The sequence below is a fragment of the Nelumbo nucifera genome, chromosome 7 (assembly GCF_055504915.1).
Source record: "Nelumbo nucifera cultivar China Antique chromosome 7, China Antique-T2T, whole genome shotgun sequence".
Taxonomy (NCBI): Eukaryota; Viridiplantae; Streptophyta; class Magnoliopsida; order Proteales; family Nelumbonaceae; genus Nelumbo; species Nelumbo nucifera.
This window is the reverse complement of record NC_142655.1, coordinates 6563306-6591081: the sequence shown is the minus strand read 5'-3', so window position 1 is coordinate 6591081 and position 27776 is coordinate 6563306. Positions and strand designations below refer to the sequence as shown.

Sequence of the window (27776 nt, the reverse complement as noted above, 5' to 3'; positions counted from 1 at the left end):
TACTGAGGAATCGTAACAAATGAACCCCTTATGGCTCGGGCTATGCCCGACAAAAGCACACATGACAAACTGAGCTAAAAGCTTTGAACATTCACGAGGAGGAAGATGAACAAAGCATAGACACCCAAAGACATAAAGATGGGAAAGATCTGAGGGGGATCCAAACATCTTTTGATGAGGAGAAATGTTAGCAAGAATAGATGATGGGATACAATTGATCAAATATACTATAGTGCTAGCGGCCTTAACCCAGAATGTGGGAGGCGCCCCATGTGATTCTTGTAGGAAAGTCCTTAAAACATTGAGGATGTGACCATTCTTTCTTTCTACCACACCATTTTGCTGAGTGTCTGCGCAACATCATTGGACTTGTATGCCATGATGTTTCAGGTAAGCCAAAAAATCTCTGTCACTGTATTCTTCCCCTAAGTCTGAGCATAAGATTTACACATTCACTTGGAAACAAACTTGAACCATGTTATGAAATAACCTAAAGGTTGGAAAAACTTCTTATTTGTGTTTGAGAAAGTAGATCCAAGTGTACCCGGCACAATCATCATTAAATAGCACAAAATACTTGTATCCCATCCGAGAAACAATAGAAGAAGTCGAAACATCACTATGAATAATTTCAAAAGGCGAAGTAGCATGTTCAGCTTGGTGAGTGAACAGTAAAATATGACTCTTACTCAAACAACAAGAAACACAAGATGTATAAAAGGATTTCATAGAAGGAAATTTAGTTTTAATAAAACCATACTCAAACAAATATTTAAGTTTATCAGAATTTGGGTGGCCCAAGCGCTTAATCTATAAACCCCAAACATAGTTTCTTTGACTCAAAACAGGACTCAATGTAGAAGAGCTCAAAAAAGCAAAGGATGATGCTGATGGAGATTTCTCAAACTCCAATGCAAACAAGTGGTCCATCCTACACCCCTTCCCTTTCACCTTCCCAGTACATTGGTCCTGAATCAAACAACCCTCAGAAGAAAAGGTTAGAATATGACCTTCATCAACTAATTGACCAATTGAAAACCGGTAGTAAGTTTAGGAACAAGGAAGGTTTTAACAAGGGACAAGGAATTTGAGGGAGAAAGTTTGATACACAAGTCATCACTCCCAATGATGTCAAGTTTCTCACAATGTGTCTATGGTTGGTTCTAGGCAATCTGTTTGAAGGTTCAGGATAGGACCCAATCATATGATTTGTAGCACCAGAATCAATTATCCAAACAGGAGAAGAGCAATAATCGGAGAACTCACCAAATAGGCCGATAGCAGAAAAGGCAAATGAGATGGCAGAAGATACCAATTGGTGTATCTATTCTTTATTCATGGAAGCAGAGGATTCTCCCTTGGCAATAGGGGTATCGGACACTCGTCCCTCAGACGCTTGATAAACTCGTGGCTGATTCTTCTTCATGGGTCCCTTGGGTGGACGAATTGGGCAATCTATAATGATATGCCCATGTTGTTTGCAATATGTGCAAACATTCTTCTTTTTGCAATTAGAGGCTATATGTCCATATCCTTTACATTCATAGCATTGAGTTTTAGAAAGGTCCTTTCCACCAGATTTCTTATTCCCTCTGTTGTGTAGGGGTATTTCTGTCTTTATACTTATGTTGAGGTTGCTGATCTGTAATATTATATTAGAACTAGTGTCCCTCACTTAAGTAAGGGCACATGTGTCTTTTCCATTATGTTAGTAATATAAAACATGTCTGGCCGAATGGGAGAAGTAATTTTTTTCCGTATTCGAACCAGACTTTTCTTCTCTCCTTTTCTCCTCCTTTCTCTCTCTCTCTCTCTTTCTTTCTTCTTTCTTATTCTCTCTTCTTGGTTGTTATCAGACTAATAGAACTAAAAGGCAGGCCGAATTATAATATGGTATCAAAGCTCAACTAAGCAACTCGGATCTGCCCAGATTTCTGTTTTCTACGCACTCAATCTAGGGTTTTCTCTTGATTTCTCTGCCATCGATTAAAGATAAGGGAGAGGGCTGAAAAGGAGTGGTCGTCCTCCTCCCTTGGAGGTTTCTATTGCCTCCAGTTGTGTTATTCATAGTTGGTTGTTGTGGTTTCTAAGAAGCCCTCCCCTAATCGATGAAGAGAAGAGTGTTGATTCATGTGCTACAGTGGGTGTCTTGTGTGGACTGATTTTCTTCTTGTGTGGTTTGTTTTTCAAGTGATGAGATAAAAGATTTCTATGCATAAAAGATTTCTATGCATAAAAGATTTCTATGCATATAACCGTGGTGGTGGTCGTATTGGAGGTAGAGATTCAAGGGGATCCCGTGGCCGAGGACGTGACTTGGGTCCGAGGAGATGTACTCATTGTGGTATGGATGGACATACCATTAATTATTGCTATGGCTTGCATGGTCCACCCTCAACTTGGGCCAATCATGCTCTAACTAGTGACACCAGTTTCAGACAGGAGAATAGTTCAGCTGATCAAAAGCCGCCTACATCCACAGATGTTCTCAGGAAGGAGATGGTGAGTGTTCCCCGTGATGAGTATGAGAGGTTTGTCCAATCCACATCTCAGTAGAACACGGCTACTTTCGCACACTCAAGTATGGCTTGTTTGGCATCCACACCCAATCCCTGGATTATTGACTCTAGAGCCTCCAATCACATGACTAGAACTCCAAGTGTGTTTTCTTCCCTCTCTCATTACTCAACATCACAATCTGTTACACTTGCTAATGGTTCCACATCCTCGATTTGTGGTGTTGGCAATGTTAACTTGACCCCCTTATCTTTATCCTAAGTTTTGTATGTACCTAAATTTCCGTTTAACCTTATGTTTGTTAGTAAGTTGACCAAGTCACTCAATTGCTCTATTACTTTTTACCCTTCTATGTGTGATTTTTAGGATCTCAAGACGGGGATGAAGCTTGGTAGAGGGCATGAAGCCGGTGGATTGTATTATCTTGACGAAGGTGGAAGAACATCAACAGCTCTCTAGTCATCTCTCTCTCCTCTCCAGTGGCACTATTGATTTGGTCATCCTTCGCTAAAAGTTTTGAAATCTTTGGTTCCTTCGTTAATTCAACTTTCTGTTTTAAAGTGTGAGCCGTGTCAATTGGGGAAACATCATCGTGTTCCCTTTAGTCCTAGGGTTGATAACCGTGTGCGAGTCCTTTTTCTTTGGTTCATTCAGATGTTTGGGGTCCATATAAAGTGATGTCATACAATGGATATAGATATTTTGTCATTTTTGTTGATGATTTTTCAAGGATGACGTGGTTCTAATTAATGAAAGAAAGAAGTGAATTGTTTACCATCTTCCAAAAATTTTATGCTGAGATTCGCAATCAATTTGGTGTTCACATTAAAATTTTTCATTCTGATAATGGCTGTGAATATTTATCTTCATCATTTCAAGAATACTTTGACCAACATGGCATTATACATCAGACCTCATGTACCTACACCCCACAACAAAATGGGGTGGCTGAGACAAAGAATCGTCATCTTTTGGAAATAGCACGATCCCTCATGCACCACATGAATGTTCCCAAACCCTTTTGGAGTAATGCGGTGCTTACTTCTTGCTTCTTGATTAATCGGATGCCCACGTTTATCCTTGATGGTCATTCCCCATTCACTACCTTGTTTCCCACCTTGTCTTTGTTTCCTCTTTCTCCTCGGGTTTTTTGGTGTATCTACTTCGTCCATAATCTGGGCCCCAGGAAGGACAAGTTAGATGCACAATCCATTAAGTGCATCTTCCTTGGCTATTCCCGGACCCAGAAAGGGTATAAGTGTTATCATCCTAGTTCTCGACGTTCCTTTGTGTGTGCTGAAGTTACTTTCTTTGAGTCCACTCCGTTTTTCTTGGGGTCAGGTGATGCTTCTTCCTCCTCATCGCCTCCACTTCCAATTGCCAATTCCGTTCCCCTTGTTCCAGCCGTGGCCAAGTCCTTGCCTCCAGTGTCACCACCTGTTGAACGCCCACCTATCCGTCAAGTGTATACACATCACCCACATGTATCGGCTGCTACTCCTCCGACTCCATCACCGTCGACAGATCCAGCAGTTGTCTCTGCACCAGCCCCAAACCCAGTATTTGATCTTGATCTTCCCATTGCCTTGCGGAAAGGTAAACGCACTTGTACCCTTCATCCTATCTCTAATTATGTTTCACTCACTCACCTTTCCACTTCCCATCGCCAGTTTATCTCTTTGTTATCCTCAGTTGTTGTCCCTAAGGAAGTCCAGGAAGCCCTTGCCTCTCCAGGGTGGTGCCATGTAATGGAAGAAGAACTCTCAGCTCTAATTCATAATCATACTTGGGACCTCACCACTCTTCCTCCTAGGAAGCAGGCAGTCGGTTGTAAGTGGGTTTATACTGTTAAGTATTTACCTGATGGTAGTGTTGAGCGCCTGAAAGCTCGATTGGTTGCAAAAGGGTACTCCCAAACCTTGGTATTGACTACACAGAGACCTTCTCCCCAATTGCTAAGATAGGTTCAGTTCGTGTTGTGATCTCTCTTGCTGCTATGTATGATTGGCCCCTCTATCAGTTTGATATCAAGAATGCTTTTTTGCATGGTGATTTGCATGAGGAGGTCTACATGGAACAACCACCAGGGTTTGTTGCTCAGGGGGAGGATGGTAAGGTATGCAGACTAAAGAAGGCTATATATGGGCTTAAACAGTCTCCTCGAGCATTGTTTGGTAGGTTTAGTGAGGTGGTAAATAAGTTTGGTATGAAACAGTGCCAAGTTGATCATTCTGTCTTCAATCATGACTCTCAGGCAAGGAAAATCCTATTGGTGGTGTATGTATATGATATTGTTATTACCGGGAATGATAAAATGGGCATTGACAAGTTGAAGACTTTTCTACAGGAACATTTTCAAACAAAGGACCTTGGTAAATTGAAATATTTCTTGGGGATAGAAGTAGCAAGATCTAAGCATGATATTAATTTGTGTCAGAGGAAATATGTGCTTGATTTGCTGGAGGAAACAGGTTTGTTAGGTGCTAAACCAACTGAAACACCTATGGAAACAAATACTAGGTTGAGTAGTGATATGGGTGAAGTGTTTGAAAACCCTGGCAGATACCCGCGACTTGTAGGTAAACTGAACTACCTAACCATTACTTGGCCAAATATTTCATTTGCAGTTAGTGTGGTAAGTCAGTTCATGCAGAAACCTCTAGTTCCTCATTGGGATGCGGTTCTAAGAATTGTGAGGTATTTAAAAAGGGCCCCTAGTCGTGGTTTGATATACAAAAGTGGTGGAAAACTTGAAATAGAAGGGTATACTAATGCTGACTGGGCCGGTTCTATGTCTAATAGGAGGTCTACCACAGGCTATTGCACTTTTCTTGGGGGTAATCTGGTGACATGGAAAAGTAAGAAGCAAACAGTCGTGGCGAGAAGCAGTGCAGAGGCAGAATATAGAGCTATGGCACATACTGCTTAGGAATTAGTGTGGCTAAGGAACTTTCTACAGGAGATAAGATACAATATTAACACTCCAATGAAGCTCTATTGTGACAATCAGGTTGCAGTTCATATTTCTTCTAATCCGGTGTTTCATGAAAGAACCAAGCACAGAGAGGTTGACTGTCACTTTGTGAGAGAGAATGTGCTAAATGGAGTGATAGACACTGCATATGTTAACACAGGGAACCAGTGGGGAGACGTATTTACAAAAGGGTTGAGTCAGGGAAGAGTGGACTACATTTGTAACAAGCTGGAATTATATGATATATACTCACCAACTTGAGGGGGAGTGTTAGTGTAGGGGTATTTCTATCTTTATACATATGTTGAGGTTGTTGATCTGTAATATTATATTAGAACTAGTGTCCCTCACTTAAGTAAGGGCACATGTGTCTTTTCCACTATGTTAGTAATATAAAACATGTCTGGCCGAATGGGAGAAGTGATTTTTTTTCCTTATTCGAACCAAACTTTTCTTCTCTCCTTTTCTCCTCTTTTCTCTCTCTCTTTCTTTCTTCTTTCTTCTTCTCTCTTCTTGGTTGTACCAAACTAACAGAACTCAAAGGCATGCCAAATTATAATACCCTCGTTCAAGAAAAACAGTATCAATCCCTGAATCAAGATGTTTCCCTTCTATGTTTGCAGCAGTTGCGAGTCTAGTTTCTTCCCTCAACAACTCTCCCATCACAAAGTCTAAGTCTGGAAAAGCTCCTCTACTCAAAATATTTGACCTGATTATTTCATACTCAGATCTCAGCCTCATGAGAAATTGGTTAACTTTCCTGTTTTCAAAATGTTTCTACAAATACTTGACACATTAAACGGGATCAGAGGGTTTAGTATGAACAAGTTCATATTCAGCCCAGAGATCAATAAAGCCTAAATAGTATTCTTGAATCTTTTTGTCCCCCTGGCAATAAGCAAAGACTTCAGATTCAATCTAGTATTGTCATGACATATTGAACTGATGATAAACCTTTTTCAACTAGGCATACATCTCATAGGCAGCCCTTAGTCTTCTCATAGGAACATTAATGTGAGGCACAATGGAGCTCAAAACCCAAGAGAATAACTTTCCGTTGTCAAGCGTCCATTGTGTATAGGCTTTACTATCAGCCTCAGCCTCAGCCTCATCGGGTTTACTTACAATCCCACTCAAGTAACCTTCAAGTCCCTTTCCCTCAACATAGAAATCAAAATGGAACTTCCACATATTGTAGTTAGTTCCATCAAATTTTACAGGGAGAAAATCAACCTTTTCAGCCATCATAAACAAGCAAAAAACAGCCCAGAATAGCACCACAGAATTAGGGCAGACAAATCCAAGGCAACTTCAGCAGGAAACTTTAGAGAAAAATGAAAAATCCTCCAATAGCACCACAGAATTAGGGCAGCACAAACTAGGGTTGCAAGGACTAATAACAGTTGATTATGACAATAGTGTGATGCACCAACCGGAAATGAGAAGTTTTCCATATCAGTTTTGAAGAGAGGACCTACTATCTGTTGAAGTTCCTCAATCAGAAGAAGAAACCAGGTTTAAATACTATTGCTGTTGAGGGAGGAAGCAGCCAGACTGTTGAGACTCCTTAATCTGTGACTGTTCGAAACTGAACCACAGAGAGAAAGGCTGCTGCCACCCAGGAGAAATCAGTACACAGTCAGAGGAAGAAAACAAAACTGCTGCCGCCCAAGAGAGAAGATCGGAACTCCTCCAAGACTTGTCAGTTTTTGCTGATTTTCTGAGGGAAGAAGGTTCTAGGTGACACAGCTGGTCAGAAATCCTTCCAAATAGAAGCCTTCAAGAGGAACAAGGGTTAGAAGAGCCCTAACACCAGCCAAAAGCACCCTGAGAACAGAAACCCTAATATGCCCAACGAATGAGCAAGGAAAGAACAGCCTACTCTGATACCATGTCAACAGACCCAGAGCAAAATACAAAATTATGGGGATGAAGAATGGATGATTCGACCCTACCCCAAGGGTCCTTTACATAGAAAGTAAAATTACAGAAATTACAAAGAGGCCCTTGTAGGGCAACACAATTTAGTGAATTTATAGAGAGGCCCTTGCAAGGCTAATGTGAAAATAATAATAAATAAGAAAACAATACAATAAGGACTACTATAAAATGGTACATCAGGGAGTTTCTTCACAGGAAGGGATGAAGTGGTGGTTACACACCTACAATTTGCAAATGAAATTATTTTGTTTTGTGAAGGGAAAACAGAAGAACTTTATGAACCTAAAAAGGATAGTCCATAAATTTGAAAGGATCTCCAACCTTAAGATTAATTGGGGCAAGAGTTGTGTGGCAGGAGTAAATTTAGGGAGTGAAGAGGTGATCTGGCTAGCTGGACTATTGGGGTGTGAAGTAGGGGATTGGCCATTACAATATTTGAGACCACCATTGGGAGGAGATCCTATTATAAATAGTTTCTAGTATCCAATGATTGAGAGATTTACAAAGAAACTTGTGAATTGGAAGAGAAACTACATTTCTTTGGGAGGTAGGATAACTCTAATAAAGTCAACTTTGGCTAACTTACCATTGTACTTCCTATCTACCTTTAGGATACTGGTGAAAGTGGCAAACAAGCTGGAGAAGATTATGAGGAACTTCCTTTGGGAACCAAGAAACACCAAAAAAGACCATCTAGTGAAGTGGGAGGTGGTCTCTAGAAGTAGAGATGAAGGGGGCCTAGGAATAGAAAATCTTAGGCTAAGAAATACAGCATTATTGGGGAAATGGTTATGGAGATTGCTGCTGGAACAGGACAGACTTTGGCATAGTGATTATTAGCATTCATGGAGTGGCAGACAATGGTTGGGATGCAGGAGCCAACCCTAGGGCTTCCCGATGCTCTCCTTGGAAATCTATTCATAGTACTTTACCTTCATTCCTTCCTTACGTCAAATTTGATGCTTGTGCAAGAAATAAAGTGTTGTTTTGGGAAGATGTTTGTGTTGGAAACATTCCCCTTAGTGAAAGGTTCCCTTCTATTTATTCACTATCAAAAAATAAAAGAAAAGTGATCTCTTCAGTTTTTACTGATACTTCTTGGGACTTGGGTTTGAGGAGAGGTCTAAGGGAGTTGGAAATGGCAATGGTGGATGAATTAATTAACCTTCTAGGGTCAACCTACCTGGATCAATCTTGTTTGGACAGTAGAATTTGGAAACCTTCCCCATCCAGCGTGTTCACTTGTTCCTCCGTCTTTGATGTCCACATTCAATCATCAAGCCCTGCAAGGAGCTTTCCTTCAAAGGAGATTTGGTGTCAGCCTGTACCCCCAAAAATTTGGGCTTTTTGTTGGGAGGTGGTTCTCCAAAAAATCAATATTCTAAATATGCTGCAAAGAAAAAGGCCAAATGTATGCCTATCACCCCATGTTTGTAGCTTCTGCTTGGGCTCTAGTGAGACGAACACACACCTATTAATTTCTTGTCCACTTGTGTGCTTTATTTGGGCCTAGTTCTCTTCTATCTTTGGTTGCAAGTGGACATCTCCCCTAGATGTGGCAAGCCTTTTTGACCCAAGCTTTTTCAGGCAAACGAAGAGACGTAGAAAATTAATGTGGAGATCCACAAGAGCAGCTATCTTATGGTCAGTTTGGGAAGATAGGAACAATAGAATCTTTAAAGGAGTGGAGAAATCCAAGGAGGCAATTGTAGAAAGGATAATCATTAGGGAGAATGACCGATAACCCCAAGGTCAGAATTTGTAGGCTCAAAGTACATTTGGGGTAGGTGCCAGCTCGGAATTGATGCCAATTCACGGGCGGGTATGGGTGCATAGAGTGTGGCTTTTGGACCTTCTGAATGTTTATAGCTTTGCAGTGGGAATCAGAAATCTGCATTAGGCCTGTCCGTACTTTTCCGTAATCATTATGACTATTCAATGGTTGAAAACTTTGGATTTGTTTAAAGACTTCTCGGCTGAAGACATTTATAGGAATTGGGATGTGGTGGCATCTTCAACTTCCATAAAACCTATTGTGCAGGAATTGTGGTCTCCACCGACATAACAAAGAGTGAAATTGAACTTCGACAGGAGTTCTAGAGGTAACCTGGGCCCTTCAGGTATAGGAGGAGTATTCAAAGATGAAAATGGCAGAATTATGGCTATGCTTTTAGGACCAATAGGAGTGGGGGACTCATTGAGAGCGGAGGTGATGGCCTTGCTTCAAGGTGCAAGATATGCCAAACAATTGGGGTTACACCGAATTAAGATAGAGGGAGACTCTAAATTGTTGATTGAGTGGCTGCAATCTGGTAAGTTGTACTTAACTCTAAAAAGTTATTCTTAAGTTGTATTAATGAAAGTTATTGTTTCCAATCAAAAAAAAAAAAGATAGAAAGAGTGATATTTTCCACAGAGATTAGTGGTCAAACTAGATTTGATTTTTTTTTAATTTATCTTCAAAAAAATGGTCAGACTAGAGATGAGTTGTAGGAGGACAGGTAGGTGGAAGGGCAAATAAGAGAGTTTTTTATCAAACTTGGCCTGCAACCTGAGTTTCCAAAAAGGGATGTAAGATTTGTGAGCTCTCAGGATTAAGAGTGTACAACAGAAAAAATCAAGGAGGGGGAACCAAAGGCAATAGAAGAAAGATAAGTGAAATTGAAAACCTCTGATGCAATATTAATTATGACAAATCTAGAGGGGAATCAGAACTTAAGAGGAAAGATTCTAGGTGAAGTAGTGTGCGAAAAGATTTTAGAGAATTGTGAAGAATGAAGATCATAAGCTAGAATGTTAGAGGCTTAGGAAGTGACAGAAAAAGGAAATCAATCAGGAACTCAAAGAAAAAACCAGATGTTTTTTTTTTACCAATAACGGAATCAATATCATTAATTAAGAAGAAAATTAGTACAATTGAAGACAAAGAAGGGGAGGGAATAAACTCTCTTAGCTCTTCCCACCCCTTGTTTAGCAAGTGTATCAACAAAGGCATTTTAGGCCTTGTTTGATTTCACTTCTAAAATGTACTTTTAACAAGTACTTCTTTTAAGTGCTGGGACCACACGTTATGTGGTAAAAAAGTACTTATGTGTGTTTAGTAAAAAGTCACCAAGAAGTACTTTTTTTGAAAAGAAGTACTTAAAGAAAAAGTCACTTGAGACTGGCTTTTTTTCAGCACTTCTTGGAGAAGTGCTTTTTCAAAACGTATGGGACAATTCAATCCTGCCTTTTCAAAACGTATGGGATGACTCAGTCCCTAAATAATTTATTAAATATCCATTTTGCCCCTACGCGAGGGTTTTCTTCCCTCTCCTCTTCGAACACATAAAGAAGAGGGCGGCGACTCCAGTTGCAGGTCCACCGGCAACAATCAATGGTGCAAAAATACAGCCGGCAGACCTGTTGTTTTCCCTTTCTTTCTATTTTTTTTGCTTATTTCATTCGATTTGAAGCATTTTTCTTAAGTTTTTTAACACCTGAAAAGGCACCCTTCTCTCTGTTCGCAGATCTATGATTGGGCAAGTTTACCAGTGACACCCGATCGTCCAGCAGCCGGCGAACGAAGGTGAGTTCACCCAAACTCCTCCCCTCCATGTTTGATGTTATTTTCTTGTTTTTGAGTGAATATTTGTCTAGATTTGTCTATGTGATGATTCCTATGCATGAGTAGATTTTTTTGTGTTTTTTGTTATATTTTTCTTTATTTTTGATATGTATAGTTGTTATTATTATTATTATTATTATTTTTGAATAATCAATATTATTTATCAATAAACAATAATAAATAACCAATATTATTTACTATTTGTTATTATAAGTTATTATTATTATTATTTTTTATGATATTTTTACTATTACTATTTATCAATAATATTTATTATTTGTTGTTGTTTTTTGCTACTACTACTACTATTATTATTATTAATTGGGTCCACATGCCTCTCCACGTGTGGGCTCTCAAGTGTCATGATGTGGCGATTTTTCATTGAAATGTATAATATAATATGTGAAAAGCATTGTTTATATGTACGAGTAAAGTGAGGGCTAAAATTGTCATTTGTGTCAATATAAGAACTTCTGGGGAAAGTAGCTCACCAAACATCCCCACCCCAATAAGTGCTTAAAAAACATAATAAGTGATTTGGCAAGTGGGTCACCAAACACAATAAGCACTTCTAAAAACTACTTGTGCAACAAGTACTTCTTTTAACAACCACTTAATCACCAAGCATAGCCTTAACCTCTTCTGATAGAAGGAGTTTTTCTTGATACTAGCAAACTTGATAAAGGAATTTAGACTTTGACTTTGACCACCTATAGTTCCTTCACTTGCACCTCTTTCTTTCAAGCTCTTCATTGGGACCCTCAACCTTCTGCCACTTGTCCTATTAACACCATTTGGAAAGGTCCACTTCCACCTAAGATCAAATCTTTTTGTTGGGAGGTATATATCATGATAAAAATTAGTACTTCTGAGAATTTACCCAAAAAAAAAACAGAAGAAACCTTGGTGACTACTTTCTCCTGTAGTTTTGTGGTTGCTATCTGAAGCCATTTTCTCTCCCTTTTTGGTTGCAGGTTGGCTCCTCTGACATATCTGAAGAGCCTATTTCTCAATTCATTTTTCTCCACTTCAAATAGAAGAGAGAAGGTACCATGGAGATGTACTAGGGCAGCTATTCTATGGTGTGTTTGAGAGGAGAGGAATGCCTGGTTATTCTTGGACAAAGAAAGAGGCATAGAAGAAATCATTGCCAACATCTCAATAAAGTTGGTGCATTGGGTGACGAACATGAACTTATTCTCTGATTTCACAATGGATGACATCCTTAGGAATTGGTTGCAAGTGATCCTTGACCTTCAGGTATAAGTGGAGTTTTCAGGAATGAAAATGAAATTATCTTAGACTTCTTTTCTAGATCTCTAGGGACAGGAAACTCAATTCGGCCAGAAACTTGGGCAGCACTCATGGGTTTAAGGAGGGAAAAAGCTAGGAACATGGAAGAGATTGAAATTGAAGGGGATTAAAAACCAGTCATTGGGTGGTTAAATAAAGATCAGGAAGTAACTTGGCATTATAGATACATATTCAGGGAGTTATAAACCATCATAAAGGAATTGCAAGCAACAATGACTTGGATTCCAAGGGCTGCCAATGCTTTGGCAGATGAACTGGCAAAGCAGGGGTATCAGGGACCTGTTGTATTGGGGCCAACTGGGCTAGGGGCTAATGCATTCTTGTATGGTTGTTAGCAAGGCTAACCTTTTTTGGGTTATCATCTCTACTGTACTCACTTTTATACTGTTTAATAAAATTTAGTAAATAATGAAGATGGCAATGACAAGAATAATGTTGATGACAATAACAACAAGTCAAGCAAATGTTGTTGCTATGTTTGATGAAGGCAGCATGAGAAATCCTGGACCTTCTGGCATAGGGGGAGCATTTGGAGATGAATACGGAGGCATTGTTGCTAATATTTTTGGGACCAATTGGAGAGGGGAACTATGACAGCAATCTATGTGGTGCAGACAGTAATGGAAATGAAGGGAAGCAGATATTCATTGAAGGCGACTCTCGGGTGATGATGATAAACTGGCTGCTTAAAAAGGAAAGGGTTCTTTGGAAATATAGAAATGAAATGAGGAATAAATGGACAGAAAGGAACATCCAGTTAAGTGTACAATGGGTTTGAAGGCCTGCAAACTGTTTGGCTGACTCTCTAGTAAAACAAGGGGCCGCTAGAAATCAAATATTTTATTTTTGATCAGCAAAAGGATATCATTAATAATTAAAGATTTAAACTTAATACAACTGTTGGCAGTTTCCAATACCCATCAGTAACACTGCTTACAAGTATGCTCAGAAAAGACTTTGCCTATTAACTCCTCGTTCAGCTAATGCATCTACTACTCTGTTTACAGTTCTTCTCACCCAGTTGAAGCTTGTATTTAATTTCTTTGCAATCGCATAAATCTTCCTAAATGCATGTCTGTATTTCCAAGGTGCTTCTTTGAAGTGCTTTGCCCAATGAATTACTAGCTGTGAATCACCTTTAACTTAATCCATCAAAAAAAAAAAATCGCCTTTAACTTCCAAATCTCTAAGGCCATGCTGTTGTGCTAATCTCAACCCTTGTAGAACTACCATGATTTCTGCCTTGACTGGATCTCCCAAACCTGCTGGACCTGAATACATCACAACCACCAAACCTTGGTGGTCTCTAATCACTCCCCCAATACCAGCTCTTACCGGGTTACCCATAGATCTACCATTGAAGTTTAGTTTTAGTTTATTTCCAGCCAGTTACTTCCAGTCCTGTCTTACCTCTTCAAAGTGGCTACTAGTTTGTGCAACTTCAGGCCTGGACCTGGTAATATCATTGACTGAAAAGATTCTGAAAGTCTCCAAGGTTTTTACCCAATGTGCAGCTCTGACTAGGACAGCTTCCAACAATTCCTCCTTTGATATTCTCTTTTCATCAAAGATTCTATTATTTCTTTCTTCCCATATTGCCCACACCATGGCAGCTCTTACTATCCTCTACATGATCTTCCCTCTCTTTTTATTGGGCCTTAGGAAATATGGGTTGAATAAGCTTACCACTTCTTGTGGGGGGACCCATCTACAACCAAATAGAGAACAAAAATATTCCCAAATACAAAATACAAGAGGATATGAGATTAATAAATGAGCAATGGATTCTTCACAAGCCTTACACAGAACAGACATATGAGGAGAAAGGCAAGAATTGGACCTTCCTTTATTGTAGCAGGTTAATGTTAACCTGACCAAGGAATACTTCACAGCATAGAGCTTGAACTTTAGGTGGAATGTGCTTACACAAAAGAGCAACCCATCAGGGGAGGGGGTCCAGACCCTAACATCAGGTGAATTTTGGTCCAAGAACACAGTCTCCAAAGAAGAAAGCAAAGAAATGAGTGACTCACACTCAATGTCCCTTAACCCTCTCTTGAACCCAAAATCCCAATTAATCCCATTTTGGGAGGTTGCACCAAATTTTGGGCTTGGTTGTAAGATAATGTATAGGGGGAGAGGCGGTAGGGGCTGGACTCTTGAGGGCTTGTATATCAACTGTATATTTTTGTTGATAAATAAATGAAATGTTCATGGTATAGATCAACAAAGTAACAAGTCAAGCAAACTAAAATAAAGAAGTAAAAAAATGAAGTCCAAACTTCATCTAAGAAAAAAAAAACTAGAAACCCCCTAGTTATCCAACCAATCTACCCTGTAAGAATTTTGCAAGAAGAAATTATGCCTACATTTGTTTCTCTCCCCTTTTTTTGTGGGAAATATATAGCAATAGTTAACCTACCAAAAAAATTAGTTTCCTAAACAAAAAGAATAAAATTTATTTTTAATCATAACAATTTAAAAATAACTAAGCTATTTTAATAATGCAGCATTGTTAAAATTTTTCTTAGGTATCCCTAGGGTGCAAAAACATTCTAAAACCCATATCAATGTACAAGGTCATTAAACCAAATCTGCAAAAGTACAAATACCCATAAGTAACAAATGAAATCATTCAAAAATATTAGGCTTATAAGAAATGTTTGAGAAAACCTGCAGAACTATTTTTGAGGATAGAGACCCTAATAAATATTGAATCAATAGAACAGGCCCAATTAAGGCAAGGCATAACATTTCTTAAGTTGCATTCTGACTCCTCCAATCACAATTGAGGTAATACAGTCAAACTCAATCAATTTCAACTTTCAATCCCCTTCACCCCCCCCCCCCATAAAAAAAAAGGAAAACAACTATGAACTACCTAATCCGTATGGGGCCCTCCCAAACTTCAAACTGAATCAAAGGTAGCAAAATGGCTCCTTTTAGAGTAAGCATGTAATTCAGAATACTAGCACTCCATAATAAACACATCCCCACAATAGTATTATACAAGTCTAGCATATGTATGCCATCAAACTGCTTAAACCAAGGAACAATCAAATTGGTTAACCTATCTTAGGGCTAGAGAATTATTCCATTCCCCCTCTGCCCATACACCAATATCCCCATATGCTACGCATCACGTGAAAAGGCTAAAACATGTTTAGATATCAATTATAGCATATCCCGTGGCAATACTGGTGTGTCGAAATCCATTAGTTCGTGAATGTAGGACATTTATAATGTTCTACAACTACGTCCTAAATGACATATTTTCACTAGCTATGAACATGGTGAAAGAATCCAAGAATATGAAAGATTTGAGAGAACAACAACGGATGCAAAAATAAAAATAAAAATCCAAGTTATTAAAATGTGTACTAAATAGTACTGCATTTCAAGGCCAACAAACCTCAAACCACCAATCCGATAATAAAAATTGCCAAAATCAAAAGGCTGTCGAGTATCAAAATTCAATCAAATGATGAGAAAAGAAAAGGGACTTTTAATTCTCAAAGACAAAAAAGCAACAACAGTTTAATTGAGAAATCAAACTAGGAAAACCAAAAGAAAGCAAATGAGGATGACCCATTTTCTGATTACTATCAATACCTTATCGGTATCGGGGTCACTGATGAGGAGGACTTCGAGAGAGTTGCGGAGGACGATCCTCCTGTACTCTCTCTTGTCGGTGCAAGGTTTCAATATCTCCACTTCTATAATTCCGACCGCCATTTTCCCTTCACGCTTAGCTCGGTTCTCCGCCCTCTCTCTCTTTCTGAACAAAGATGACGAAGAATGCAGACTTACTGAGTCAGCGTTCGTAAATCGTAATATAACAATTAGCTTGTCAAATAAGGCAATAATCCATCAACGGCTCAACGCTCACCAGACACCGGACAAGATTAAGAACTCTATCTGATAGGTCTGAGGAGATCAGACGGATAACAACGAAACACGTCGAGTCTATCCCACCATCCCCAATTCAAGCCGTTCATCAAAGACATAGATCCCTAGATGGCTCTCTGTGGATGAACCAAAATTTCGCTTTGCAAAAGGTAGCGAGACAATAAGAGGGTGACGTGTCCGAAGCGAAAAAAACAAGAGAATGACGTGGTATCACGATAATCTGCCACATAAACTTAAGTCGCTAGACGTGCAATTTGGGCGAGTTCAAATTAATCTCCTACATTTCTATCTATCATCGAGAGATGTTTTCAATGCACGACGGGATGTGCTGTATAACTTGGGCGGGCCTGTGCTAGAGTGTTTTTTTTCGCTCATTTGTGCCCCATGTTAAATACTTGGGGCAAAGAAAACAACTTCTATATTAAAAAAAATGTTTGGATGTTTTTCTGATGTGATATGACAGTTATTCTTGTTTTTTTAGGTATATATGAGCTTGACCAACCAAAATGAAAGCACCCTGAATGAATTTTGATAAATACCACTTGAGTGGTTGTAAGCTTCTAGTGTTTTTCGGGTATCATAGTTGCACCCATAAATATCATGTACATGAGATATTTTGCTCATTTGTGCTTGTTATATGTATAATGTAAATACATGCAAAGTAATATAAAATATAAGATTTTGTATTTTACAAGTTTGTATTTGTACTCTTTTCAGGAAAAATGCTGGAATTTGATTGGTGATTATCAACAACCACTGTTGGCTAATAACCACTCTAGATTTAATGGAACAAAAATCAACTTAAATGTTACTCTCAAAACATTTGGGTCGTTGTAAATTTATTTTATAGAGCATTTGAAGAAAAGATGGATACAAATTTTTTTTTGTATGGTCTTTTGGGATTTTTAAATTTTGAATGATCTTCCATTTTGGGGTAATGAAAGATAGAAAACCAGAAAGACCTATGCTTTTAAAAGCTCATAAAAGTCTAAAATGGCCAAAATTTTGGAAGCTTGTACTGTTTTTCTTTACCTAAAATCTTTCATTTAAATGCTCTATAGGCCATGGTAGACTAAGATAATCACCAAAAAGTCTAGATCTTTAAAAACAAGACCCCCAAAAGCTCATTATATATTTCGGCCATCGATACTATAGGAAGATCTTCCTAAAAAGACTTGCCAAATGGCACTTATATAAATAAAACATAATTGATAGAAAATTAATAAGTAATTTATTTAACTTTGGTAATGTGAGCTTGTCTCAGATTCCTAGTCCTAAGTTTAAACAAATGAGGGTTGTGTCAGGTCAATAGTGAAACTTAAAACTTTAGTTGAATTCTGAGGAATATGAATCACAACTTAATTGTCATTTTTATGTTCATGCTATGGTGTTCTTTAGAAAAGATTCATCAGTTTTGGACTATGAATCTCATACGGTTGTGTTACTACAGGCCCCTTTGCACTCCCATTCATTTTGTAATGCATTTGATGTGTGACTAGAGTTTATTTTAGTCCTGATTTCGTGAGGGCAATTTTGTCCATAAAATTTAGTAATATAATTATTATTGGTTCTCCTTAATTTTTATTTTTACCTTTTAAAAGAAAATTGTATTAAATCCCACTTTTACAACTGGTTGTAATTGATTATCTTCATAAATTTGCTTAATTTTAATTTCAAAATAATCTACAAATTTGTTATTCGTAAGATTTCACTCCGCAGCAGTTATTAGCCACACCAACTTATCTATACTTATTAGATAAGAGGGATAATTGCCTTGGTTTTAGTGTAGGTCATGAAAGTTAAAGTTGATTTATGTAATGTTGGCTTATATCTTAACCCTTTATTTGCACTTATGCTATGCACATTCACTTACATTAGTATGTGAAAGTGGTGATAAGTATACATCTTTCTTTTTTTTCTCTAAGGATGTGAAAGTGGTGAAGGAAAATTCTCCAAATGAATTTCACAAATTTGTTAACAACATTCCCTTGAATTTTCTGTTTCTTTCTTGTTATCTATCAAACCAAATTATAGCCTAAATTTAACCTCCATTTCCTTTCCTCTATACTTTTTATGGTCTATAACTATGTTTAGTGTATGAATTTAAAAACAAAAAAAAGAACAGCAACGTATCATGCTCTTAACTAATAAGTTAGAAAAGAAAAAGGGAAAAGAATTACAACCATGAAAAAGAGAGTAAAATGGTCTTCAAACTTAAGCCAAATATAGCTTTAACCTATTGCGATCTTTATAAATACCATTCTTTTCTCCTCTCTTCCTCTTTCATCATCACCAGGTGTGGTGATGGAGGTTCTTTAAAGGAATATCTTTTATTGATTAAGGGAAAAAAAATGGGAAGAGGGCATTCTCTTCCCTGTGAACGACGAGAATGATGGGTTCCACCAGATATCAGCAATAGATATATATATATATATATATATATATCATTATATCAAAGGTTCCATCTCTTATTCTTATTGTTTTAATTTTCTTTTATTTTCAATCCAATGCATGCATCTCTGTTCCTTTTCCATACACCCAACCAGATAAATCGTAGGCTTTAAGTTCATATACACAATAAAATCTGAAACTTTTGGTTGATAAATACATTTGTGGGTCAGACTGTTGAATTCAATAGTTCTTTCCAATTTCAATTGCACTTTGTTTTGATGACTGTATTGAACCGAATAATGGGTCCGGTACTGATTTATCTGTCCAACTCTCCAATCTGCACCATTTAAAAAAAAACATCGACAGAAAATTGAGAGCCAATGGGTCCCAAGATTGTCTACATCTAAATCAACATTGATTAAGATAACTGTAATGCATAATCTTAATTAGATGGTTTTTGGGATGTATATGATTTTGTGTTTAAAAGCAAAAACAGTTGCTCACATAAAAACAAGAGCAGTAGAAACATCGGCAAAAGCAATATAAATTTGGTGATGTTATAGTTGTTTTTATTTTCAAAATAAAAATAAAACGAAACCGACTGATGGTGCTCTACGGGTGAAAAAACAAAACCAATCATATCGTCAAACAACCCTTTAATTGGTTGATCTTGTAGAGATCGGGGAACAAATTCTACTACCACCAAGGTTAGGGCCTTAGGGGTAACGGGCGTGGGGATGGGCTACCCCAGTGGTTGTGTAGTCCCAAGAACCCTAAAAAAGGGAAATTTTTTGAATAGTACCCTGAACTTTGGTGGTTGTATCAAGTTAGTCCCCAAATTTCAAAATGTGTCTCTGCAGTATCTTGAATTTTCAAATTGTGTCTAATAGGTCTTTACCGTTAGTTGATTGTTAGTCAACATTATCACATGACATTAGGTTCGCATTAAATAATTTCAAAATGGCAAAATTATCCTTTTATGATATTTTTCTAACCAATTTACCCATTTCGTCTGAGTGTTAAAAGAAGGAAAGGGAAAGAAGGGTTATGAAACCAGACACTGATTAACTCTTAAAGCTCCCACTCCCCTATTCAAGCTCCCATGTTCAACAATCAACTATAACCAGACAATCAACTGGAACTAGACGAAGAATTATACTACTCAAGGCTCAAGGCTTCCTCTACTACAATGAAGCTCGTTGAAAAGTCTCTGGATGGAAACGGGTCTGCTCAACTCTTGAATTGGTTTATGGAAGTGACAGATAAAGAAAATTATATAACACCTGATAGGCATTTCTATCATTTCACTTAACTGTCATGCCTGTCATTTTTGTCATTTCACCTATTAGACACAATTTGAAAGTTCAGGGGTACTGCAAAAGACATATTTTGAAGTTTGGAGATTGACTCGACTCAAATTTTTCTCACAAAGCAAGCACCTTTCCATTGATTCAAGAACCCATAAGATCTCTTGAAAACTATACACTAGATTTTAAATTTTATATAATCCGTGAGGAAATATATTAGAGTTGACCCCTTAATGATGGGTTACCCAATGTTCCACCTACCGGAATTGGTGGATCATGAAATGCCACATCAAGTAACCTTATATGTGGGTCATACATACCAAGCAAATGTGGTGTATGTGATTACCCATGTTACAAATAGGTTTGTGAACAATTTGAACTCACATGATGAAGGTCAATAAAATGGCACTTCACACTCTTATGGACTGGATGGGTTAGGTAAATCCATCAAGAATGAACAAGCCAGTGTATCATATAGATTTGTTCATGGGTCAGGTAACTCAATGGGTTAGTCTGGCCTATTATTTTTTGAGCTTGGACATAATTCTAGGCTGGTGGGCTCAAGTTTGTATCTAAAACACTAGGCTTGACTTTTTTGGGCTGGGCCAACCCTAGCCCAGCCTGCCTAATAATATTTTATATAATAAAATATATATTTGTATATAATAAAATATATATTTTATATAATTAATAATTAATTATATATAATAGAAAATATATTTTATATTTTTATTTGTTTCTCTTCTCTTTTCTTGGACCATAGTGCGATTTTTCATTAATTTTGGGATTTTAAGTAGTTTAATATAAATAAATCAATTTTGTTGTTTGAGTAAAAAAATAAAAATATCTTTGTGACCAAATTCCATGTCAGGCTTTGGGCTTTCTATAAGCATTAGGCTTGAGCTCAAGATCTAGGTCTAATGGTCAGGTTGGGCTCAAGCTTTGGGCCTGAACACATCTAATTCCATACGAATAAGGTATGCACCCCATATGGGCCCATGTTTACAAAACACTAGCATATTCACTCTTGACAAGTTGCTTAGCCCACTCTTTGTTTCTAGCCCAGTTGCACTCTGGACTTTGACACCACCATTGTAAAAAATTAATATATCAATCATGATATCAGAAAGGCATGATACTATAAAAACTTACATTATCATAAAAAGAGGTGACCAATCAGGTGGTGTTGGGTGCTTTGATTGGTCTAAGCTCTTATGGAATCATGTTTATCTGGTATAATAGATTTTTCCCATCTCATTATCTTTTCTTCTCCCTTTTCTTTCGAACCTCTTGAAATTTTATGAAAATTTTGGGTAAATTGCTTAAACCTCCCATTCAGTTTTAGATTGTTGCTAAAACCTCCCCTAAAGTTTCGTAATTGCAATCACCTCTCCTGAACTTTCTAACACAGTTGCCAATAGACTCCTTATATTAGAATTTTCTAAAAAGAGGCACGAAGTCCCACATACCCAAGCAGTTATTATTGAGGCTGGTTTCTACACAAAAAAAAGCCATAAAAACTTTATGAAAACAAGAAAAAAAAAAGAATTTAAAGTTGTAGCTTTACCTTTCAATGATTTATATGAAGGGAAATTTTGAAAAATAAATTTATTTCAAAAAAGAGATAGAAGGGTTTGGGGTAGATATTCATTAGTAGAGAAACTTGGAAAATAAACATTCTGGTCAAAGTTACTACATTAGTATTTTGAACATTTTTATGTCTTGTTTTAGAGGATAATAACAGAGGGGGGTCTACTTGCAACTATGCCAGAAAATTCAGGGGAGATGATTGCAATTACCAAACTTCAAGGGAGGTTTCAGCAATTTACCTTTTTTTTTTAAATTTTAACAAAAAAAAATGTGGGCCTAGTATTTAACCCAAACCAAATTCAGTTTTCCTGACTGAATCTCATCACTCCCTTATAGAACATGGCCATCTTTTAATTCCAATCCATGCATCACATCACATGGGTCCACATCATCTTATACTCTCTTTTCCCTTTCCTTTCCAATCCCTCAATTTTTTATAGTTTTTTGTAATTTTTAGGAAAACAAGAAAAAAATCAAATATATAGCTATTTGGGCTCACCCACAATCAATTTAATTTCCTTCTTATTATAAATCCGGATCTGTTCAACTCCCTTGTTGGCTTGTTGCATCTTTTTTACACCATCATATGGGTAGATCTCTTCCAACATAATTTACTTCAAAAAGGAAAGAAGAATATAAAGCATTTAAACCCATTCACCATTGCTTTCTTGTTACAGGTAGAGGACCAAGAGTTAATTAGCAAACACAGCATCAACCACAACCATCTGATCTAAAAGTATGGGTAATACCAGGGTGACTGGTATTATTCATATTCTCATATTGGCATTAGCCATGGCCCAGCCATCTCTTGGCAGCTTCTATTTGGGTAAAAGAGTAGTGAGCGTGAAAAATGGGTTAAATGTTCCACTGAGGATCCAATGCTGGTCCAAGGACAACGACATTGGCCTGCACTGGCTTCGTCCCAACCAAAAAATTTCTTGGAGCTTCATGGACGATGTCTTCGCTGGCACCAAATTCTATTGTTTTGTGGCGTATGGGAAGAAATACCTAAGGTCGGGCAGCTACAAGGTATACAACTCTCGGAACGACGGTGATATCAGGCATCCAGCCTGCTACCGTACATGCGCATGGATGGTGGCCAGAAGTGGCCTCTACGCATGGGACGCTCATGAGAAGAGGTGGCAACTCGAAAGGGGTTGGCCCAGAAACAGGCCCACACTCTTTCCAACATACCATAGATGAGTTGATTGTCACGTATGGATGGCTGGGTTTGAGAAATAGAGTCCGGATCGATCTGCTGCACTTAACCATTTGAGCTAAGTTAACCATTATCAAAATTCACAGGATGGTTTTGATTGATCAAATTATAAAACATGTGTGTGTGCGGGTATGATACGGGAAAGTCTCACAGTTTAAAGTTTCACCAATCAAAACCATCTCATAAATTTTGATGAATTCTCATTGGTTAGTGTACAACTTAGCACAAATCAAGTGAGATCCCATCTTCGTCCCATAAGGGGCCGCCCCACAATGACTCACAGCACATCTCTGCTGTGTATTGGGAACATCTTCTGATGATGATGATATCATCGATTCTGGTATTATTATCGGGAGATGTACTCAATACACGGCGGCGATGTGATGTGAGACGTTGTGGGGCGGAGATGTGAACTCAAATCAAGTGTAGAAGATCGGAAAAATCAATGGTTGTGGAGATTTATGGATATATAAAAATAATCATTCAGTGGATTTGCTGTGTTACCCTTTTATTTTACCTTGTAGCACATCTATCATTGCTTATTTATTGTAATGGGCACCTAAATGCAAGTGCCAATACTTGCCTTGGGTTTTGGAGTTCACATCAGCACACCACAATGCCCCACATCACATTTCGACCTTGTATTGGGAACATCTCCCAATGATGTCTCATCATCTCCCATACTTATCATCGGGAGATATTCTCAATACAAGGTCGGAATGTGCTATGGAGCATTATGGGGTGTGAACTCTAGTTTTTGTGCAGGCACCACATAACAGGGGAATTCACATCAGTGCCCCACTGAGTGCACCCCACACTTGCCCCATGCCCAATCCAGCTGTTTATTGGAAACATCTCCCAATGCACACTGAGATGTGCATGTGTCTAGGCCTGTAAATGAAGCGAATTTGAATTGAATTAGGCCATGTTCGAATTCGATTCCGATTACATAATAAGTGATTCAAATTCGATTTGAATTCCGTCAAATATTCAAAAATCCCAACCGGATTCGATTTGGATTAAAATGTCGAATATTCGATTATAACTGATTTTGTAGAGAAAACTATAAATCTAAAAACCAAAATAAAGAGGACAAACAACAATCGCATGTGAACAACACAAAAAAAAAAAAAAAAAAAACTCAAAAAATAAAATCATCACTTGTTAACAATGCAAAAAAAAAAGCCTCAAAAAATCTAAAACAAGAAAGAAAATAGACAAAAAACCCATAATCTAGAAGATAGAAGAAATGGGAGATAGAGAATGAAACAGAGAACAAAAAGGAAGAGCAAGAAATCTTGGATAATGGCCCCAATCGACAGAAGTTGAAGTTTAATCTTCAGAAGCCCTTTCGTCTTTGATAGAAGCTAGTTCTTCTTACTTTCTCTCTAAACTTTTTCATCCTGAGTGCCAAAATGAAAGGTGTTGAAGAAAATTTTTCCAAAGTATTTGGTTCCGTTTACGTTTATTGAATAGATGTTTTGTACTTGTGTGGCTGCAAAACCGAGAAAAGCAATTAATGAGGGTGTTTATGACACATAGGCACCCTTAGGCACTACATTAGTAAAGTGCCAATAAAAGCCTACTCATTTCAGGAAGCTCCAAAATGAAGCTTCCTGAAATGGGAGAGGCGCACAAAAATCGATGTTTGCAAACATTGATATGTACGAATGTAATTAATGAGGCCTTTGCTGATGGGGCACCTATGTGGCACCGTTTACTCAATAAATGTAATCGGATTCATCCTAAGTGTGAGAAAGGAAAAGATGGAGAGGGAGGAGAAAGAGGGGAGAAGAGATATATAGAAAAAAAAGGGTTTGGGTATCTCGGTAAACGAAAAAGTTGAAAAAGTTAAAAGGCTTTTGGTATCTTGGTAAATGAATCGAGAACAACTTTTATTTGTCTTTTGTAGTAAGTAGATACAAGTGACGCATTGGGTCGTGTGTAAAATGTGTACTACAAGAGAGAAGATGTGGGGAAGAGAGAGGAAGAGAGGAGAGACGGGAGAAAATCCTTTTGAGAAACCCTAGGTCAAGGTTGTATAATCATTTTTTTCTCCCCTTGGGGAAGAGTTGCTCTCATTTTTTATAGAGAGAAGCCATGGCTATAAGTATATATATATATATAAAGCCGAGCAAAGAGACAAAAGTATGAACAGTTGTATAATAATAATAATAAAAAAAAAATTTGGGGCACATAGTCCATGGCTTCTTAAAAAAATGGGATTATAACAGATAATACTTTAAGGCCCTAATATCAAGTAATACTTTTAAAAAAAATTCAAAAATAGGTTAAGTTTTTAAAAATATATCACTTAAAGGTAAAAAATACTGTTCATCTTTTTCCTTTTACGATCTATTCATCAACACTGTCGTCCATTGTCGTTTGCCGCCGCTTCCGGCAACATTGCCAGAGGTGGGCAGAGGCAAAGGTGGTGGTGGCGGTGCTGGTGGTCATTTCTCTGTCCAATGCCACCACCTTTGCCCATTAGCATTGTTGCCGCCTCTGTCTTCATCCACCTCCGACAACATTACTAGAGGCGGAAATGAAAGTGATGGCATTGAGCATAGGAATGACCACCAACGCCGCCACCATTGCCTCTGCCTCTGCCCATTCAAATATTTTCAGAAGTCACACTCAGAATTCATGAAATATATTCGGTGACATATCACTGCCGGGCAACCATGAAATCAAATAAATAAATAAGACTGCTGACCCATAACTCATATTCAAAACTTTGGAGTCATGTGTAGTGGTAATTAAGTAGAATTTGGTTTGCTGTTTATTGGTAAGCGCTCACATGGAGGACATTATTAATTTTATCTCAACTACAGACCAAGTAAGGTTCATATCACACCAATCCATTGGATTGCTAATCGAGCACATGTAACGCCAACTCAACGCCAGATAGATTTTCTTACCTTTTCCTTACACTAAGGTTATGTTTGTTGTTTTGAGGGAAAAAGTAGGGAAAAGAAAGAAAAGGTAAGAAAACCTACCCTAATAGTGTCACTCCAAAATTTTAAAATATTTATAAAACAAGTTTCATCTTTATATAGTGCTATTAAAATATCCTCGATATAAATATTAATTTTAGGCATTCTATATACTAAAGATTATATTTTATATATAAAGATGATTAATCCATTCATCATTCCACAACTCCAATAATTAATTACCGTGTGTTTCACATTACAAAGGCCTTGTTTGGCTTGCTGGATTAGGGGTTTGGAATCGGAATCAGAATGGGCTATTCCGATTCTAATTGTTTGATTGGGTGAAATCGAAATCTCATTCCCATTTCTGCTGGAGTGACATTCCCCCATTTGAGGGAATGACCATTTCGTGCCCCTTTCTTAAGAATTAAATCCCATTCCTATTGATTTTAATTTCTATTCCTATTTCTGTATGAACCAAACAAATTATAGGATTAAACCATTCTGATTCCGATTATAGAAGATTTCGATTCCGATTTCAACTCCGAGCCATCTTTATCATGATTTGCACCAAAGTCCATGGTGGATATGACTGGTGTGATGTTATTAAATTGCCACAAATGCTGCATTAGGTTTGCATAATCTCATTGGTAGCCAATCAAAGGGTTCAATGATTAATCCACCTAACTACCTATTGTCCTTTTACTTTAACAAAGTGGAAAGAAAAAGAAAAAGGCACAAACAATACAGAGGAGTAGCGTGTCCCCGAAGATAATTAATCTTGTTCTTTCTAACAATCTAAAGAAGTTTATGCGAGGTCTCCAGATTCATGGGATGCATGTCCATTGCTGATTATCGGTGAGTGTTTGGCACTGTAGCTTTTCACAAATGTTTTTTCTGTTGATGTATCATGTGTGTGCCACATCAGCAATTATTAAATGGAATTGATAAGAAAATTGCATTTTGTCAATCATGTTTCTCAAATTCACATTTTTGTAAGGGAAAATTCCATTTTATTACTCTGAACTTTAAGGATAGTGTCAAGTTAGTATCTGATCTTTCAAATATGTCGCTTCATTACCCAAATTTTCAAAAAGTGTCAAGTTGGTCCAAAACTGTTTATAAATATATTATAATATAAATGCCCAATTAACTTGCAACCTGATTTTTTTTTGTATTTTTCAAAAAATAGATGAAATGAAACACTTGCAAATTGGGACCCACATGTGAAATAGAACGTTTATAAAACGATCCGGTTAGGGGTGAGTAAGAAAATCAAAAACTCGAACTAAACTGAAAAAACTTATTGAAACTGAACCAAAAATCTGATTAATTGAACCAGTCTGGTTTGGTTTCGATTTGGCATTTTTAAAAATCGAAGGTACCGGTTCGGTATTGGTTAACCAATATACAAAACCAACAGTTAACTGAACCGACTAGTATACATATATTTCTATATATTTTTATGTATATTTAAGTATATTATATATTATATATTTTCTATATAGTATAAATTAATAAATATGCATTGTATATATGTATATTCATAATAAATAATATATTATTTATTATTTAAAATATAATACTTTATATATATTTCTAGTTTTTATTATATATTTATATATTTTTTACATGTATATTGTAAATATAAAAAACCAAAAAATCAATGAACTGAACTAATGGTTAACCAAACCAGTCAATCAGTTAACTGATCGGCTTTGATTATTAGTTTTCTAGAAACCAGTAATATTTTAAAAAATAGGTTAAAATATAATACTTTATATATATTTCTAGTTTTTATTATATATTTATATATTTTTTACAATGTATATTGTAAATATAAAAAACCAAAAAATCAATGAACTGAATCAATGGTTAACCAAACCAATCAATCAGTTAACTGATCGGCTTTGATTATTAGTTTTCTAGAAACCAGTAATATTTTAAAAAATAGGCCCAGTTCGATTAACCATGAACACCTCAAGCTCCGGTGCCAAACACCATATAGATCAACTAAGAACATGTTTAGGAGGGTTTCTGCATTAGTGGCGAGTTGGGGTGATTCAGCCAT

At 37.3% G+C, this 27776-nt stretch overlaps 1 protein-coding gene and 1 long non-coding RNA gene across 2 annotated transcripts in view; one reads left to right on the top strand and one right to left on the bottom strand.

Moving 5' to 3' along the window:
• LOC104597374 (insulin-degrading enzyme-like 1, peroxisomal) overlaps positions 1-16174 on the bottom strand; it is a 111631-nt gene extending 95457 nt beyond the window's left edge. The window contains exon 1 of the mRNA XM_088891984.1: positions 15966-16174. Coding sequence (XP_088748110.1) covers positions 15966-16088 — 123 coding nt within the window. The 5' untranslated portion in view covers positions 16089-16174. The remainder of the gene's footprint in view (positions 1-15965) is intronic.
• A 2374-nt stretch (positions 16175-18548) lies between these two features.
• LOC148790120 (uncharacterized) lies at positions 18549-23260 on the top strand. The gene is made up of 2 exons (XR_016078233.1): positions 18549-18720; positions 22228-23260. It is a non-coding gene; the product is annotated as an uncharacterized LOC148790120 (long non-coding RNA).
• The last annotated feature ends 4516 nt before the right edge of the window (positions 23261-27776 follow it).